This window comes from Amaranthus tricolor, chromosome 6 (genome assembly GCF_026212465.1).
Source record: "Amaranthus tricolor cultivar Red isolate AtriRed21 chromosome 6, ASM2621246v1, whole genome shotgun sequence".
NCBI classification, from domain to species: Eukaryota; Viridiplantae; Streptophyta; class Magnoliopsida; order Caryophyllales; family Amaranthaceae; genus Amaranthus; species Amaranthus tricolor.
The window spans coordinates 15,914,684-15,935,141 of record NC_080052.1 but is presented as its reverse complement, the minus strand read 5'-3'; the positions used below and the strand labels follow the sequence as shown (position 1 = coordinate 15,935,141).

At 33.1% G+C, this 20,458-nt stretch overlaps 1 protein-coding gene across 1 annotated transcript in view; it reads right to left on the bottom strand.

The window, feature by feature from the left end:
* Nucleotides 1–4,773: 4,773 nt before the first annotated feature.
* Nucleotides 4,774–20,458, bottom strand: part of LOC130814604 (ras-related protein RABF2a-like) — a 44,692-nt gene continuing 29,007 nt past the window's right edge. Inside the window, exons 4-8 of the mRNA XM_057680726.1 lie at nucleotides 9,943–9,991; nucleotides 9,386–9,459; nucleotides 5,351–5,444; nucleotides 5,153–5,267; nucleotides 4,774–5,034 (exon numbers count right to left, since the gene is read on the bottom strand). Of these exons, the coding sequence (XP_057536709.1) occupies nucleotides 5,170–5,267; nucleotides 5,351–5,444; nucleotides 9,386–9,459; nucleotides 9,943–9,991 (315 nt within the window). The 3' untranslated portion in view covers nucleotides 4,774–5,034; nucleotides 5,153–5,169. The remainder of the gene's footprint in view (nucleotides 5,035–5,152; nucleotides 5,268–5,350; nucleotides 5,445–9,385; nucleotides 9,460–9,942; nucleotides 9,992–20,458) is intronic.

Below are 20,458 nucleotides of genomic sequence, written 5' to 3'. Positions count from 1 at the left end.
TGACTCAAGAAGAACGTGTTCGTTTATCGAAACATGAAGCTGAATCCGCACCCACTGAGGCTGTTGGGTTTGCTGTACGTACAGGGTCTGAGGTGGCAGCAAGTGAGGCTCGTGGTAAAGGTCGAAACTACGACAAACCCGTTTGCAATAAGTGTCGTAGAACAGGACACGAAACCTCTAGCTGCTGGGCAGACATTGTGTGTGGGTATGCAAGAAAAAGGGGCATCCGGAGAGTCATTGTTATGACCTTGTAGGTAGGCCCGAGAATAAAAAGTCGGGGTAGGGATGAGGACATGTACGTGCTAATGCGTCTGCCAGTTCGACTTCCTCATTTAATTCAACTATTTCAGCCTTGGGGCAATTTTTTACACCGGAGCAGTGGAAGGCTATTACGGGAGTCTTTGGTAACTCTCAAATTCCGGAAAATTGATTGGCCGGTAAGTTTGATGCCTCTTCTTGTATTATCGACACTAGCGCAACTCATCATGTCACTGGAAATAATTCTTGGCTATTTGACACTCAAAAATTTGATTACCCTAATGGGTTGCCGAATGGTGCAAAAGTGGTAGCTACTTTGATAGGATCCGTTCATTTGTCGGATAAAATAACCTTCACAGAAGTTCTTCATGTTCCAAACTTGAATTGCAATGTACTCTTTGTCTCTCAACTTAATGATGAATTACACACTATTGTCCATTTTGATTCTAATGTTTGTGCTATATAGGACCAAACAATGGAGCTGATTGGAACGGAAACTAGGAGAGATTGACTATCCTAATTTAGCAAACCGAAATTTGTGTCAAGTGTTGAAGCTACATCACTATTGGAGTTATGGCATCATCGTCTTGGTCATCCTTTCGAAAATTTAGTTAAGTTAATTCCTCATGTTAGTAATAAAGATCATTTAGATATTGGTTGTGAAGTATGTATGTATGCTAAGCATTTGAGAGACAAATTTTCCTTCAATGAAAATAAAGCTTCTAGAATATTTGAGAAAATACATTGTGATTTGTGGCTCCATATCGACATGCTTCGTCATGTGGAGCTCGTTATCTTTGACAATTGTTGATGATTTCTCACGAGCAGTATGGATTTATTTGTTGGTAGATAAATTGGAAGTTTTCCAAATGTTTATGTTCTTTACTGCTATGGTAGATAGATAATTTTCTCAAACAATTAAAGTCGTTCAAAGTGATAATGGGACCGAGTTTAATTGTTTACTTGAATATTTTAGAGCCACAGGAATTTTATTTCAAACATCATGTGTGCGTACTCCTTAACAAAATCGGTATGTAGAGTGGAAACATAAACATATCTTGAATGTAAGGCGGGCTTTGAGGTTTCAAGCTAAGTTGCCTATTTATTTTTAGGTGGAGTGTATTCTCATTGCTGCTCACTTGATTAGTCGCACCCCATCCCAATTCTTACAAAATAAAACACCTTTTGAAATTCTTTTTGACAAGCCTCCCTCGTTTGATGCTATACGAACCTTTGGGTGCCTATGCTTTGCTCATAATCAGAAAACCAAAGGAAATAAGTTTGCTAGTCGTAGTAGAAAATGTGTTTGTGGGATATTCGTTTGGCAAAATGGGCCGGAGATTGTTGACTTGAATACAAAATAATTTTTTGTTTCTGGGGATGTGAAATTTGTTTAAGAGGTCTTTCTATATGGGAGTCCAGAGGTTGTGAATATTCATAATAATGAGTATGTTGACCAACAAATCCATGAGATTTTTGCATAATTAACTTTAGAGGAAGGGATTGAAAGTGTCGACCGAAGATCCACCGTCTATGTTGCCCAATCTAGCACATGCTGGGTCTTCTCAAGACTAGCCCAACTCGCCTTCTGTTGAAGCGACTGAGTTTCAAGCGACCGATGGCTCACCTCTTCGGCCCACAACCATTCCTTCTATTGGTGATGGGCTAGTCTCTGATGGGTCATTAAACACGCATTCAGTTATGGACAATATAAGCAACAATTGGGTCATGGATTTAGACAAAAATTTTCCAACGTTAAGCATTGTGACTATGTGACACATACGGTTTTTGCTAAAAGTCCACGCTCTCTTCCTTCTGATCACTCCTCAGGTACTCCTTATCCTTTAGGACATTACATAAATTGTGACAATATTTCTGTACATTATCAAAGCCTTCTTGCAGCTATTATTAAGGGTAAAGACTCAAAATCTTTTAAGGAAGCAATGCAATATGATGGATGGCGCCAATCTATGAACGAAGAAATACGTGCTCTAGAGGACAGCAGTACATGGACCTTAGAGCACCTCCTCCCTACGAAGCGTGCTCTTGGTAGACAATGGGTATATAAAACCAAATATTTGTCCAATGACGACGTTGAGCATCTAAAATAAAGATTATTGGTGTTTGGCAATCATTAGCAAGCTGGAATTGGCTACGAAAAAACTTTTGCTATGGTTGCCAAGATGAGTACTATTCGTGTTTTTCTCGCAATAACGGGTTGCAAAAATTGGGAGTTACATCAAATGACGGTTCATAATGCTTTTTTGCATAGTGACCTAAATGTAGAGGTCTACATGAAGTTACCTCCCAGATTCGAAAGCTCGTATCTTTTTTTGGTGTGTAGGTTGCGCAAGTCCCTGTATGGTTTAAAACAAGCTCCCCATTGTTGGTTTGCGAAATTGGGGTCGGCTTTGAAAAAGTATGGCTTTCTCCAATCTTATTCTGATTATTCTTTGTTCACATATACTATTGGCAAATCCTAAATTAATGTCTTAGTTTTTGTGGATGATCTTATTATTTGTAGGAATGATTCTGCTGCATTTAAGGTTTTCAAGGCTTATCTCTGTAATTGTTTCAAGATGAAAGATCTTGGAACTCTTAAACATTTTTTGGGCATTGAGGTGGCATGTAGTTCCTTTAGGTTATTTTTGTGTCAACGAAAATACACTCTGGAAATTATTTCTGAAGCAGGTACTGGGAGCAAAACATAGTAGATTTTTCATTGAGCAAAATTATAGACTTGCTCAAGCAACGTGCAAACTTATGAAGGATCCTTAAGCATATTGTCGTTTGGTCGGATGCCTCATTTATCTTACTGTCACTTGACCAGAGTTAGCATATTTGGTTCATATTTTATTTCAGTTCATGCAAGTCCCCGTGAAGATCATTGGGAAGCGACCTTGAGGGTTGTTCGATACTTGAAAGGGAATCCTGGTCCAGGTATATTGTTACATTCAGATAGTGATTTCACATTGGAATGATGGTGCGACTCAGATTGAGGTGGTGTGTCCTCTAACTCGTTGCTCTTTGACAGGTTGCCTAGTGTTTCTTGGAAAATCATCAATTTCTTGGAAAACTAAAAAGCAAGTCATAGTTTCTAAATCTTCTGCGGAGGCGGAATACGGGTCCATGGCAGGAGTTACTTGTGAGTTAAAGTGGCTTAAGGGTAACTGCTGAGTTTTTATGTGCAACATCCTAAAGCTATTACATTATTTTGTGATACTCAATTGGCATTGCATATTGCAAGGAATACGATTTATCATGAGCGAACTAAGCATATAGAGTTGATTGTCACTTTGTTCGTAATGCAATAAATGAAGGATTAATTAATCCGTCTCATGTGTCGACTATTTCTCAATTGGCAGACATTTTTACAAACGCTCTCGGAAAGACCTAGTTTGACTTTCTTCTGTCCTAGTTGGACATATTCGAACCTCATACTCCAACTTAAAGGGGTATTAAGATATCTTTAGGAAATATTTAGTTTGCCTAGAATACATTCGTGAATATTTAGTTTTCCTAAAATATATTTTGCCATTATTATCTTTAATTTGCTTGCTGTACACGGTATGGTGGGCTAAGGAAACAAAGTATATTGTATTATAAAGATTCAGCGGATGAATGAAGGAAGGCAAGCCAAAGTTTTATCACATTTTTAAATTAAGCCTTTTCACATTGTATTAATTTTATCCCTTTTTCACCTCTTTTCACCATATTATATTTACCAAGAATTAAAGACTTATATCACACATTAATTACTCCTTAATTACACCTTAATCACCGCAAAATACCAATAATAATAACCAAACGAGATGTTGCAACTAGGTGTCCATTTGGTTTGCATCTCAGCATTTAGAATAAGTTGAAACATTGATTAAATTATGGTATGATAAATTAATTATGAGACATTTCATGTTGCCATGATGGGAGTATTTCTTTTACTTGTATTCCTTTCATATCATATATTTTGTTATATTTTCTATATTTAAATTTTTTTTTTTGGATTTTGTTATATTTTTATTGTTATGATTTTACACTTCTTTTTTTATTCTCATTTATTGATTTAATTTATCTTTTCATTTTTTTACGCATGTTTTTACTTCTACATAAATAATATTTACACGTTTTTATACCTTTTTTCTAAACTTACTTAAATTTTATCCTTATAACAAATGTTATAATATGGAGAGAGTAAATAACAAAAAATACATTTACATGTAATAGTACATGTTCCAGATGAGATTGATGTATTGTACACCCTTTATCCCAAAGACGTACTCAAGTGTAAATGAGGTTAAAATCTAAGAAAAATAAAAAAATTTGGTAAAAAAATATTTATACTTCATAAAAGTGAATATATAATAATAATAATAATAATAATAATAATAATAAAATGTAATTCAAAGATGTTGATAAAAGTTAGAGCGGGTCAAGTCCAAAAAAAAAAAAAAAAAAAAAAAATGAGCCAAATTGTTTGAGGAGGCAGTAGACAGAAGTTGATGAAGCAAGGTGGTGTGAGCCTGTCAAATAGATCAGTCATCATGTCCATTTCAATGAAGTAGGAAAGATAACAGACAAATACAGCTGCTTAGCGAACAAGATTGCAGTATATAATACACACATTCAAATACAATTACATAGGGAGTAATACAAATAGGAATGATTAATAATAGTATCTGTCAACTTGTCAAGTCTCCACTAAATGTGTTTTCATACCCTTCTCTGACTTGGCATTTTTTTAAGCATCCGCAATGTATTCAACAGATCCGCATTAACCTGATCAACAGATCAAGTATTAAATTTACTAACATAATTACATAACTTGACAGAATATACTTGTGTTCTAAACAGAAAAACAGTAAATTAGACAACTTGATATAGTATGAGTACATACAGCAAGTGCAGAATGTATCAATTGAGGCAACAAAGCATTCCTGTTCGACCTGGCTGTCTGTTTTGCAATTTCATTCCAGTTGTACGAGATGGGCATGTTGTTGCCAGTGTCTTTGCTGCAAAACCCAATTTTTTTATATTAATATATGGAGGTATAAGTGAAATTAAATGTGAAAAAGAAGTCCAGGGAATCAATAACCTATTTGAAGGAAGATCTCGTTCACATTCTGTGCAGTTTTTGCCGAAGCTTCAAAGAAATGCAACCCATTTTCTCTTGCATATTGCTCTGCTACCTGCAAAGTTTCACTCTCATTTATTATCATCTTAGTGCAGTGTTTAATATATAGAAATTACTCCATGTGTTCTGGTCAATTAAGAGCAAAAGAGAAAGTTGTGATTTTTTAAAATAAGTGATATTGGTTATTGAAATGAAAGCCTCAAAGAGGTTTAACAAAGAAAAAAGCAATATGAGAATTAATACGAAATATGAACATAAGTATTTATGAGGTATCTTGGATAATTCTCCTCAAATGTAGTTTTTTAGATTTAATAAACCTCTCATTATCTTGAGAACAATTATCTCAAGATCACAAAATACTAGAGCAAAGTAAGAACACTCTCAAGTTTCTAACAATGCACTAGACTACTCTCAATATGTGTGTTTATGGTGAATGTTTCTATAAATGATGAACCTATTTATAGGTAAGGTATTCATCACTCTTAAAATTTCCTCATAAATAAACGACATGTAACACCCCAATCAACTATGATAATTAACAATAGTAATAAATATCACAATAAACATTACATTAAACAAGGAAGTAATGCACTTATTCAATGACTACACTAAGAATCCTGACAAAAACAGAATCCTATGTAGTCTGCTCGACTACCGCTCGATCAAGCCACTACCTAGCTCGGTCAAGCGAGCTTCCAATGAAGCTATTGTCTCATTCTGAACCATTCGCTCGACCCACTCACTCCCGCTCGACCGGTCGAGCAACCCACATTTGGTCGAGCGAGCTTTATGCTTCTACTCCTTTCTTGTTGCTTCGATCAAGCAACCAACATCAAACATTCAAAACCTTAAACCACCCATATAAGACACATCTTTATCGACTCTCTCCAAAGTACAAGACAAAACATGTTCGATTAAATGTTCACAGTTAACGTGATTGTTAAGATTATTGGCACTTGCTTTAACAATCTCCCCCTCAAGTCCAATACTCTTACCATCCTCAAATGTAACTCTCTTTGACCGAAACACAACATCATTCTCACATTTGTGGCCTAGGCTTCCACAATCAACTTGTAACTCATACAAGTTCCTCTTACTCCTTACTCCCTTCATGAGCACCATGCTCCCTCTAATGACCTTCAAAACCCCTCTACTTGCTTTGAAATTGCATCCCTTACTCTCAAGTCTATCCAATGATATAAGGTTTCTCTCAAACTTAGGTACATACCTTACATCACCAAGTCTTGTTTTGACACCTCCATGTGTCTCAATTTCAACCTCTTCAATACCTTCTACTTTCACCTTTTCATCATTTGGTAAAGTAATAAGGCCATTATCACCATAACTAAGCTTAGTAAATTTTTCTTTCTCACAACAAATATGGAATGCGCAACCGGAGTCTATTACCCATCCCTTACTATGAACCACTCCCCCAGCAACTAATAGAGCCCCATCATAATCATCATCAACAACAAAGCCTAGAGCGACACTCCCGCTACTCTTACCCTCATTTCTCCCACTATCCCTTAAGCTTTTCATCCTCTTAAGGTCCTCCTTAAACTCTTTACACATCATTTGTATGTTCTCCTTCTTCTTACAATAGTAACATTCTTTGTCGCTAAGGTCACCCCTTCCATGAGACTTTCCCCTTCCTTGATATCTCTTTTTTTTTGTTCTTCCCCTATTAGAACCCTCACTAAACAAGCCATCCCCATCACTCTACCTTTCCCCTTCTCTTCTTAGCATGAACCTATTATTTTCTCTCAACGTCGCAATGCTTGATCAAGAGTAATAAAGTCCCTACCTATGAGCAATGTTTGGACTATGTTTCTATAGTCCTTGGGAAGTGAAGCCAATAGGAGTAAAGCTTGTTCTTCATCCGCATTCAACAATTAGCACATCAACTTGTTGAACGTGTTAATATGGTCTTGCATTGTTGTATCCTCATCCTTCATGAGTTGATACAACTCCCACCTCAAGAGCATACACCGTTTGTAGTTTTTTCAATAACTCACCGGGATCGGTCTCTTTCAAGTTGTGATACTTGATTTCGAGTGCAATGTCAAGCCAGATTGTGCTTACCGCCTTCTTTCTCATTTGTGTCCATTTCACGTCTTCTATATTATTTGGCCTCTTCTTCAATAGTGCATCATCGATGCCTTGTTGCACCAAATAATCCTCCACCGAGGTTTTCCATATTGCGAAATGGATTTTCCCATCAAGCAATTGAATATAGAACTTTCCCCCTTCACTCATTGTGTTTTTCTTGTTCTTTTAACCTCACTTTCTCACACAAAATAACCCAAAACGATCTCTCACTCTGATACCAGTTGAAATGAAAGCCTCAAAGAGGTTCAACAAAGAAAAAAACAATATGAGAATTAAAGCAAAATATGAACACAAGTGTTTATGATGTATCTTGGATAGCTTTCTCTCAAATGTAGTTTATTAGATTGAATTCATCAATTAAAATGTAATAAGCCTCCCCTTGAGAACAATTATCTCAAGATCACAAAATACTAAAGTAAAGTAAGAACACTCTCAAGTTTCTAACAATGCATTACTACTCTCAATATGTGTGTTTATGGTGAATGTTTCTATGAATGATGAATCCTATTTATAGGTAAGGTATTCATCACTCTTAAAGTTCCCTCATAAATAAACGACATGTAACACTTTAATTAACTATGATAATTAACAATAGTAATAAATATCACAATAAACATTACATTAAACAAGGAAGTAATGCACTTATTCAATGACTACATTAAGAATTCTGACCAAAACAGAATCCTATGTAGTCTGCTCGACTACCGCTGGATCGAGCCACTACCTCGCTCGGTCGTGCGAGCTTCTAGTGAAGCTACTGTCTCATTTTGCACCATTCGCTCGACTTTCTCACTCCCGGTCGACCGGTTGAGCAACCCACATTTGGTAGAGCGAGCATCATGCTTTTACTCCTTTCTTGTTGCTTCAATCAAGCAACCAACATCAAATGTTCCAAATCTTAAACCACCCATATACGACACATCTTTATCGACCATTTCCAAAAAACAAGACACAACATGTTCAATTAAATGTTCAAAGTTAACGTATTGTTAAGATTATTGGCACTTGTTTTAACAGTTATAAATGTTTAACAATAATAAATTGCGTAGATGAAATTACATAAGAGTTAAAATGTATTGACGAAATAAAAGAAAGTAATAAGCTATTGTCTAAAAATAAATTTAATTTAAAATGAGTTAGAGGGATCAAAATAATAATTTATGCAAAATAAATGTTAGGGATGGATTATATAATGACACAAAATTTAGTATTGTCTCAATCTCTTAGTGATTCAGCAGAAAGCATGTTATTCCATTTATATTACAAAAGCTACTTGACATAGAATTAGTTATGGTAACAGTCTGCTTTGTACTTTACTGTGAAAGATCTTATTAATTCCAATAGCTCGACTACTATCACTTTGAACAAGAAGAGATGTCATACATTTGGCAAACTAACCGAAATAGAGTATGACTCAACTTGATTTGAAATAATTCACATATAAAGTCAAATTAGAATGTCATAACATTTACTTGCACAGAAGACCGGAAATTAACCTGGCCCGATATATTAACAAGATTAGAACTTCTCTTTTACACTTCATTTGGAATGGAAGAAATTGAAAGAAATGGAAAAACAATGGAGAGATTTTATTTCCTTCAATTTTTTTGTTTCAATATCAACAAATATCTCCCACTTATCTTTGGGAATGAATACCGATCTAACCCTTATTATGCAATTGTTAATGAGAATAAAAATATTGTTTCAGATTGACTAAATAGTAAACATTTTTTATGCAACCTTATATGAATCTGAATTACATTATCATTTAGTGAGTCATTTTACTTTAGTCTATTAAAATTAAAAATCAAAAAATTATAAATTTTTAATTTTATATATTGAAATAAGGGTATATTAAAAAAGTAAAAATACAAAAGTGAAGTATACCTCGTTATCGACCTCCCTTTTCTCATGAAGGTCTGCTTTGTTTCCAACCAATGCAGTGAATATACAAGGATTTGCTGTTTGTGAGGAAAGCCATACAATTAGAGTATTCTAGTAAAATGAAAATCTAATCAACGAGTAAATGAAAATGATGAGAATTGATAAATAATTAAGGTTAATCTTTTGCGAAGATTCATTTGAAGACATGTACGGTATGTTTCGTAGGTGGTAATAAACAATGGTAATGAAAATAAAAAACTAGTGCAAAATTTTGGTTGAAAATTTTTTTGGTTACCTTCATGAATCATGATCGTGCTTGTTCAACTTTAATGCTCTCATTTTTTTCATAAAATTCATTCAAATGCATTGTCATTGAGAGATATGGTATTAGGTGGTAATGAAAATTTGTAAATAAAAAAATTTTTTGTGAACAAAATTTCATTACCATGAGAATAATATGGAATTTTTGATAAAATTTTACACTATAAATAATTTCTATTACTAATTACCATCATTTAGTACCACAAATCAAACGGACGAATAGTGTACTGACCACTTACCTTGCCTTAGTAATTCTTGTGTCCATCTTCTCGCCTTCTCAAATGACTCCTGCACCAATGTAAACTTTCTTGTGGTGAGATCATACGATAGAAATAGGTTTCTTTTTCAACTCAATAAGGTGGTATTATTTGATGAATTGAAATTTATTTGAAAATGGGGAAATTTAATTTTGTTATCAAATTATATGTGGATTGTAATTGTAACTGAAATTTATTCCTATTCCCACTCAATTTGTGCCCCACTTTCTATGATAATCTGTGTTAATGAATTTACCTCATTTTTATTTTTGAATGTGACATCACCTTTTTCTACTCTTTATATTCTCTATTATCGTTTATTAAATACTATTACTTTAACCCATTATATTCAATTTCTTATTATTCGTGCTAAAATTTAATGGGGCTAAATAGCTGGGACGATGAATGAGGATTTACTAGCAATTTTCAAATTTTTATACTTGGCTTATTTTACATTATCATTGAAAATATGTAAAACTAGTATATGTGCCTGTACATCTATAGATTTGGTAGTTTTTTATTTTTTTTAAGTTCAATTAGTAAAGTTTGCATTTAAATATCTAAACTTGCCATACTTCACAAGGTAAATAAGGTTAAAAATTATATATATATATATATATATATATATATATATATATATATATATATATATATATATATATATATATATATATATATATATATATATATATATATATATAAGTTCATCATGTTTTTTGAACATATTATATAACTAAAGAAAAAAAATTTAAGTAATTAATACGTTATAAATTTATAAACAAATAAATTTAACCAAACTATGAATAAATCAATTAGTGATAGCTATTTGTTTATCTATATCCTGTATCACTCTTTCAAGTTCAAAGAATTAGGGGTATTAGAAGTACTTAAATGTAAAATTTCAATCTGTGAATAATCTATATTTGCAAAAGCACATCATGACGAAAACAAAAGTAATGTACGGAATCAAGTGGAGTGATTGTGGTCTTATTGAACAAATATATAACCCATGAAGTCCACAAATTTAAGATTTGAGGTTGTGCTCTTTTAATTGAAAATTCACTTATCGCAACTTACATAAATTTATTAGAATTTATATAAACTTAAGAGTAATTGCTAGGAGTAGTTATTTGAGACCTATTATACTTGTCATTGGATCTTCAGTCGAGATTTTACGAAAATATATAATGAATCATTTATTTATGGGTTTTTTGATATTTAAATATAATAATTGGTATTATTTATCATATTTTCACATTAAATCTTATGTTGATTCGTTTTCTATTTATTATTAAATTCTAAGGTAATAATTTATACTAATGTTTTTATATTGACATATAGAATTTTAAAAGTGAGTAGAAATGCAGAATTATTACATGTGTATATCAATTACAAACATATGACATGTATTTTAATTCATTACTATTATGTAGAATGATATAACATGTATTTTTACTTCATCTTTATGATGTAGTATGATTGTATGATGATATGATATAATGATTTTGAAGGATTGAAATATAAATTAGTATCAATTAGTATCAGAGCCAAAGTCAAAATCTTAAGTGGTAAAATTTTTGATTTTGAAAATAATTTTAATGGAATCTACTAGTGGAACGGTAAAAGTTGCGAAATATGAAATTGAAAAATTCAATGGGAAAAATGATTTTTCCTACTGCAGGATGCAAATGAAAAATTTGCTAATATCACAAAAGTTGCACAAAGCATTGGCGGGAAAAGAACAAAAACCCGAGGACATGAAGGATGAGGATTGGGAAGAGTTAGATCTTGAAGCACAAGCGGCCATAATCTTGTGCCTTGAGAGGAATGTTGCTTTCTTGGTAAATGAAGAAGCAACGGCCGCTGGCGTGTGGTCAAAGTTAGAGTCCAATTTCATGAAGAAAACTCTAACAAACAGGATCTATTAAAATCCAAAGTGTATACATGCAAGATGGAAGAAGGCGCCTCAATCCGTGAGTATATTAATAAGTTTGATAGGATTTTATCAGACTTGAAGAATATTGATGTGAAGATTGATGAGGAAGACCAAGCGCTCATGTTATTGTTTTCATTACCAAAATCATATGAAAATCTGGTTCAAACATTAATGCTTGTGGGTGATACTCTAACCATTGATGAGACTAGAACATCGCTTTTAGCAGATGACTTTCGAAAGGTCGCTACAAGCGGAATGATGTCTAGTAATGGGAGATAATACAATGAACAAGCACAAGGATTGTTTGTAAACAAAGGAAGAAGCAATGAAAGAAGAAGAGGCAAGGGAGGAAAACCACAAGAGGGTAGTATTCAAATGACTTTCAAATGAAGAGGGTAGTATTCAAGAAGAACAACAACGACAACTCCAGAGGAAAACCACAAGAAAAACAAGAGGCAAGTTATGTCTCAAATGAAGAGGATGATTATTGTTACTCGGTTTCAGAACCATGCGACGAGATATCTGGTAAATGGATGCTTGATTCAGGAGCATCTCACCATATGTGCCCAAATAGGAAGTGGTTTTCAACTTACCAGAGTTTAGATGGTGGTACTGTTTTGATGGGAAACGATCATGCTTATAAGACTGTCGGGTTAGGTACTATCCGAGTCAAGATGCATGATGGAACAATAATAACCTTGAAGGATGTGAGACACATCCCAGATTTGCGAAAGAACCTTATTTCTCTTGGGTTGTTAGAGAAAAATGGTTGCAAAATAGTCTTGGAGAATGGAGTTTTAAAAGTTGTTCGTGGTTCCTTGGTAGTGATGAAGGGAATTCGTCACGGTAATCTTTATCCTCTTTTGGGGACAACTGTTACAGGTGAATTAGCAGTTGGCATATGTGGAAGCAAAGACCAAACAGAATGCACCAGGATATGGCACATGCACCCTGGGCATATGTCAGAAAAGGGTCTATCATTGCTTAGTGGACAAGGTTTGTTGAAGAACATGAAGAAGCCACAAATGGAATTCTGTGAGCATTGTGTATATGGAAAAGCACACAGGGTAAAGTTCTCTACAAGCAAGCACAAAAGCAGAGGATTGTTAGACTATGTGCATACGGATGTTTGGGGTCCGGCTAAAGTTGCTTCCAGGGGAGGTTCCAAGTATTATGTTACATTTGTTGATGATTATTCTAGATATGCTTGGATTTATTTTCTTAAGCATAAGAATGAAGTATTCGACATTTTCAAGCGGTGGAGAGCAATGGTTGAGAACAGAACCGGTCGAAAGCTAAAAACTATTCAGTCTGATAATGGTACCGAATACACGGAGGGAAATTTCAAGAAGTTTTGTGATCAGGAAGGCATTGTGAGACACTGGACAGTCAGAGACACACCACAACAGAATGGAGTCGCAGAAAGACTGAATCGTACGCTACTTGAGAAGGCAAGGTGTATGCGCTCTAATTCTGGGCTAGGCAAAGAATGGTGGGCAGAATCGGTTGCTACAGCTTGTTATATAGTAAATCGACCCCCACATTCGTATTTAGATGGAGACACACCTTACAAGGTGTGGTCAGGGGAACATGCAGATTACGAGAGGCTTAGAGTGTTCGGATGCACAGTTTATTATCATGTTAAGGATAATAAGCTTGATCAAAGAGCAAAGAAAGCAATCTTTTTGGGGTATCCAAAAGGGATTCAAGGCTACCGTCTTTGGAGTGTAAATGACTCTAAATTTGTGATCAGCAGGGATGTGACCTTTGATGAAAAATCTATGGTAGCTTTATTGAAAGCTATGGTGTCTAACAATGGTGATGTCGAAATGACTAAAAACACTCAAGTGGTGGAGATAGAATCTAAAGACCAACAAGATTCTAGTCATATTCAGGTGGAGCATCCGGGGGTTACTCAAGACGAGGAGGAGGATGAGCTTGATTATGAGGAAATTCAGCAAGATAATGCACATGTATTACAACAACAACAGCAGGATTCTTTGGCATCCACTAGGCCAAAGAGGAATTATAAATCAGTTCAGAAGTTTGGGTCAGACAAACCTCTGAGGCATTACGGGCAGGTTAACTTGGTAGAATATGCACTCTCGGTGGAGGATTATGAGCCGGTCACCTTCAAACAAGCTATCAAAGACAAGGATAGAGAGAGTTAGTTGGTTGCTATGGATGAAGAGATGCAATCTCTTCATAAAAACAAGACATGGGAGGTAGTCCTATTGCCCGTGGGAAAGACTGCTATTGGTTGTAAGTGGGTGTATAAAAGAAAAGAGGATCCATCCAAGCCAGATAAAGTGAGGTTTAGGGCTAGGCTAGTGGCCAAGGGGTTTGCACAGAAAGAAGGTGTTGATTACAATGAGATATTTTCTCCGATGGTAAAACACACTTCTATTCGGGTGCTGTTGAGTCTTGTAGCTCATGGAGATCTTGAGCTGGAGCAACTCGATGTGAAGACAGCCTTCTTACATGGTGACTTGGATGAGGAAATCTATATGTATCAACTTGAGGGGTTTAAGGTTGAGGGTAAATAGAATTTGGTATGTCGCTTGAGGAAATCACTTTATGGATTGAAACAATCTCCTCGACAGTGGTACAAGCGATTTGATTCTTTTATGTCAAAACAAGAATTTTTCAGAAGTAATTACGATTGTTGTGTATACATTCGCAAGCTTCATGGAGGTGATTATATTTATCTCCTATTGTATGTGGACGACATGCTTCTTGCTTCTAAGAGCAAGGTGGAGATAGATAGGTTAAAAATTCAACTCGGTCAAGAGTTTGAAACTAAAGACTTGGGCGCTGCAAAGAAAATACTGGGTATGGAGATTAGAAGAGAAAGATCAGATCGAAAATTATTCTTGAGTCAAAAAGGCTACATTGAGCGGGTTATTGAAAGGTTTGGGATGAAAGCCGCTAAGTCAATGATGACTCCATTAGCTCCACATTTTAGGCTCTCCGGTAAACAATCTCCCATTATAGCGGAAGATAAGGCATACATGGATAATGTACCTTATGCTAGTGCAGTTGGCAGTTCAATGTATGCTATGGTATGTACACGTCCAGACATTTCACAAGCAGTCAGTGTTGTTAGTAGGTTCATGGCGAACCCAGGTAAAGCACATTGGGAGGCAGTGAAATGGATTTTACGGTACTTAAAAGGTACCATTGACAAAGGTTTATGCTTTGGTGGAGAAACATGTCAAATAAGCGGCTTTGTTGACTCGGATTATGCTGGTGATTTAGATAGAAGAAGATCTACTACTGGTTATTTGTTTAAAATACTTGGAGCTCCAGTTAGTTGGCGATCAATGTTACAAGCTACAGTGGCTCTATCTACGACAGAAGCCGAGTATATGGCTATGGCAGAAGGAGTCAAGGAAGCATTGTGGTTACGGGGACTTCTAGATGATTTAGGGTTGAAGCAGGATTGTGTGAATCTGAATTGTGATAGCCAAAGTGCTATTCATTTGGCCAGAAACCAGGTTCATCATGCTCGTAGCAAACATATAGATGTAAGGTATCACTTTGTACGGGATGTCATAGAGGAAGGTAGTATTTCTCTTATGAAGGTGCATACAAATGAGAACCTCGCAGACATGTTAACCAAAGTCGTCTCAGGAAGCAAATTCCAACATTGTTTGGAATTGCTAAATATTGTTTCATGTTAGGCACTACATGGAGGAATAAAGGAACTTCGATTGGTTTGATCCCGGTCGAGGGTACGTAGGCAGTCATTGTAAAATTGGTGCAACCGGATACATATTACGCAATTTGTTCGTCCAAAATTTGAATGTGTTTTCAATTTATGAACGAGGTGGAGAATTGTGGGAAATATATGTGGACATGATTAATTCCTAAATTAATCATGGCTAAATAGAAGGACAAAGAGAAATATAAGGAAAATAACAATAGTTATATTCTATTGTTATGCGAGAATTAGTTATTAGGAATTAAATTAATGGCTATTAGAGAAACAAGGTTAATCATTGTTTCATTAGTTTCTTTCATCATTATATATAAGCTTAGTGTTGTACGTTAATAGATAGCATTTTTGAATAATCAAGTTTTATTCACGTCAAAAGTTTTAGCATTAAGAAAGTTCTTTTTTTATATTTATTATTTCCTTCATAGTGGTTATTTGTCTATCCCAAATATTGTTTATCTTTTTGAGGTATCGGTTTCATATTATCTAGTAGAAGCCACATTTTCGCTGCGAGAGTTCTAACATAATGATTTTGAAGGGTTGAAATATAAAATTGTTGACATAGTCAAGATGATTTTGTGGAAACAATCAAGAGACTTAAATAACAATTTCAAGAGTAATTGAAGCTTTGTTGTATGACAATAGAAGTAGAAAATAAATTGTTCTTTGTATGACACTCAATATAATAAATAATTAAATTAGAATAGACGTGTATAATATTTCGATGAAAAATAGTAAATATGAGTGGTATGATCATAGTCAAGTATGTCTGTCACTTAATTACATATTTCATCATTTACAAAACTATACGTGATTTGTTTCTGTTGTCATCATTTAGAGCGTATAATGGTCGTCAGAAATAATAAATTAATTAAATCAACTAAATTAATTAAATATAATTAATTGCATATATCCAAAAATTGCAAAGTTACTAATTTGGCATAAATTGTTTTTCACGGATCTCAAAAACGCCCGCAAGTCTCGAATTTTCAAAGCAAAGTTTCTATTTTGGAAAAAAAACAATTCGCGGGTCGTGATTTTCTTCTTTGGTCTCGAGTTTGCGGGTCACGAAGTTTTTCACTGGTTGCGAATTTCGCACTGGTTTTTGCACTATTCGTTTTATTCGGTTTTGTTAGTCATGCTATAACTACCTACAGTTTATATGGTTATATTAACTAAATATATTGAGATGGATTGATTTATGATCGACATTGATTCGTGAATCGATGCTACGGTTCTGAAGTGACATATTACTTTATGAATGGTTGTATGCTCTTCTATAATAGAAGATATGTGTAAGTTATTTCTTACATGCAATATACATGATATATACCTATAACATACATGTAATTTCTGAATTTCTTATCCTCTCTTTCACTTTACATAGAGAACTTGTAATCCTCGATTGTAATTTTTCGTTTCTTCTTCCATTTACGTTTCTCTTACATCGTTCTAAGTTCCTTGTGCTAGGCATTTAGTGTAATTCTTTGTATCTCAGAACATATTTTCGGTTTATATTCCCAAGCACCGTAGTAGGGAGGAAATGATGTTTTAGGATAGAACATCTCGCCTAGAATTAATATCAAGTTCAATACAAAATCTTTTTGTTAATATGTTCGATATATTGTGATTCCCAATGATAAAGTTCAAATTTGGTGTGTGTTAAGCAAAGGTTTGAACTCGTCATATGTTTCTGTAACCTACTAAGTTTATGTAACTTTATTTTATAAGTTTAACTATTTATTATAGACATAACATACAACAATTTAAAACATCATTTTTCTAAAGTAAGATCTCATGTTTTAATTACAAACTTTGTCAAAATTGAAAAATTTGTTGGGAAAGTTTTAAAATTTGCTTATATGAAAATTACACCATGATCGGGTAATGATATAATCGAAGAGATTTTTCAAATGGTGCATTGGTTCGATAAAAGAATGTGTTGGTTCGATAAAGGAACACGTTGGCTCATGAAAGGATGTGTTGGTTCATGGAGAGTTGCGTTGTTTCTTGTTTTGATCAAGTTATGTAAAAAAGATGGACAAAATTACATGGTAGATATGATATTTCTCAAGTATGTAAGTGTTGATAAAATCTACAAGTCAAGTAAGATCTTTACTACTATTTACATTAAGTAAAATTTATTAAGTTCTCTATGTTAATTTCATATGTTTATTAATTTTATGATAATAGAGAAGTATAATATGTTACATGTTTAAGTAAGTTTTTATATCCATGGAAATTGGTAAAGTAAGTGATCATGGTTATATGGTCATGTTTATCATTTGGTATAAATGATGATACTCCATTATTTTCTATCAAAGAAATTTGATGGTTGGAAGTATAAGTAACTTACCATGAGTTTATGATGATTAAAATTATCATCAAAGATGGATAAAATTCGCTAACTTTTGTTTTAACAAGTATTCTTTGATGCATGATAAGATGATAAAAGTTCTATTATTTGTGACATGTTTATCTTGTAACTTTTTGTATCATGTTTTGTTTTATTATAGAAAGATAATAAGTGTTATTATCAAGTTGATTATAATTGCATTAATAGTTCATTAATGGTAATATGTTATATATTTGGGACTTTGCATGTTTAGTATGACAAGATGAAGTTTGTTATGCGACTTAAGCATTATGTGTTAGTTATGATTGGTTATCTTTTGACCAATTTCAATAATAATTTTTTTATTGATGTGTGTTTCACCATTTGAGTGAATTGGATTAAAAGGTTGCATGATCCATGTTTAGTTAGTAATTAAGTTAATTAAAGTATAAAGTATATTATTGCTATGTTGTTCTTAACAAAAGTTTATGTTCCATTATTTTATTTCATGTGTAGAATTATTTCTATGTATTTGCGCATGATTCAAGTTAGTTTTTATGATATATTCTTTGTTGGTTTATTACCAATGTTGTTTAAATTTGAATTAATTAATTTTATATGGGTAATTATTATTTTGTCATATGTTTATTCTACCTAAGGTTATATTAATATTTTAATATTGAAAGGGGTATAAAGTTCATGAAATGAATAAATATAAAAGGTTTATCATCGAGGATTTATTAAAAGTAAGTTTTAATGTAAAAGTGATGTTAAACAAGAATTTGGAAATCTCATAATCCTTTGTTTGGGAATGAGGATTTCATTTGAAAATATAGATTTGACCTAAATTTAGTGTTTGGCAAATACAAAAATTTAAAATTTGGATTTGAGTCAAATCCACAAGTGTTATAAAAGATGAGCATTTGAGAATGACCTTCCTAACCTTGTCATTCTGAAATTCTACATTAATGATTTCATGATTGAAATCTACAATTTGAAATTAAATGTTTGTTCCTAAACACAACCTAATGTTATTAAATAAAGGTTGAAAGTTGTCATCATTATTTTAAACTCGAAATTTTATTTATTAAAGTTGTTAATTATGGAGGTTAAGTTCCATATTGTTAAATAAGTAAAATGAATTTAATGATTATATAAGTAATTTTATATATCAAATAAATGATAAAGAAAAATTTGTCAAGTTTTATGTTGATATATATGATGGTTTAATCTTATATGGTATAAATGTTGATTTGCTAAGTAAAGCAAGATATGAATTCTTTCATTATTACATTGATTAATCACTAGTGGAAAAAATGTCAAGTGCTTGAAGAACTAATTTCGTGGGTTTAAAGAAAATACTATAAAAACTGGAAGAAAATTGAAGCTTGAAGAAGAAGAAGAAGGTGATGAAACAGTATCGTGCTACGTGTGTTTATGAATTGATGAGTACACATTAGGTTTATGAAATGGAACGTTAAAACGCGGATTTTTATAAACACTCATTTGCTGCGGGCTTTGCTGAACCGCAGTATATATAAGCTTATTTCCTGCGGGCTTTTTAGAACCGCATTATATAGTCATTATTTTAAATTTTGCAATTTTTTTAAAACACATGTTTGTTGCGGTTTTTTAAGTACCGCAACGTTTGCTCTATTTCCTTTTCCTAATTCTTTTATGCTATTTAGTGCTGCGTTTAATAAAAATCGGAGCAAATGTTGCGCAGCAGATAAGATTTTTTCCACTAGTGAATGTATTAATTGAAATTCATATGTTACTCTTGATCTAGAGTATGCGTCATCGCTTTAAGTTTTATTATGGTAATTAAAATTCCATAATATGTTATTATTTTGATTTTCAAAATGTGCATAATTTGCATGAGTATATGTAAAGTTTTATACTAATATTTATTTTGGAGAAAAGTACTAAATAAGTTTTATTCTGATTAATGGGTATGTTAAAGTTTTTTATATTGTTCGATAAACGCCAAATAAATTTGGTGTGACAATAAGGATGAATTTAATTATTTATGTTAAATTTGATATTAAATTTTTTGCTTGGTTTAAAGTTTTTGATTTTATAATAAAGTCCTAATTATTTTGTTATAAAGGAAATTTATTTTGAATTATCTCAAGGTACAAAATAAGGATGCATCTATGTAGATTATGTTATTTATAACATCTACTATGAGTTCTAATTATTAGAACAAGGGAAATTTATATATCAGTTATATTTGATTATAATACCAAGTGATACAATATTTATTTAGAAATTTATTTTCAATGATAGATAGGTTTAAATACCTGCAAGTTTGTACAAATGATTATGAAATTTTGATCATTTTTAGCAAAATTTTTGATAAAGCATGTATTTCTAAAAGAGACAAATATAAGTTTGTTTTACTAAAGAAAAGTTTTTAGCGAAGTTAGAATTTGTTAAAGGTTTCAAAGTAAAGGTTTCTTAATATTGTATTCATATTACTAATATGAAGGCTTACCCATGATTATTT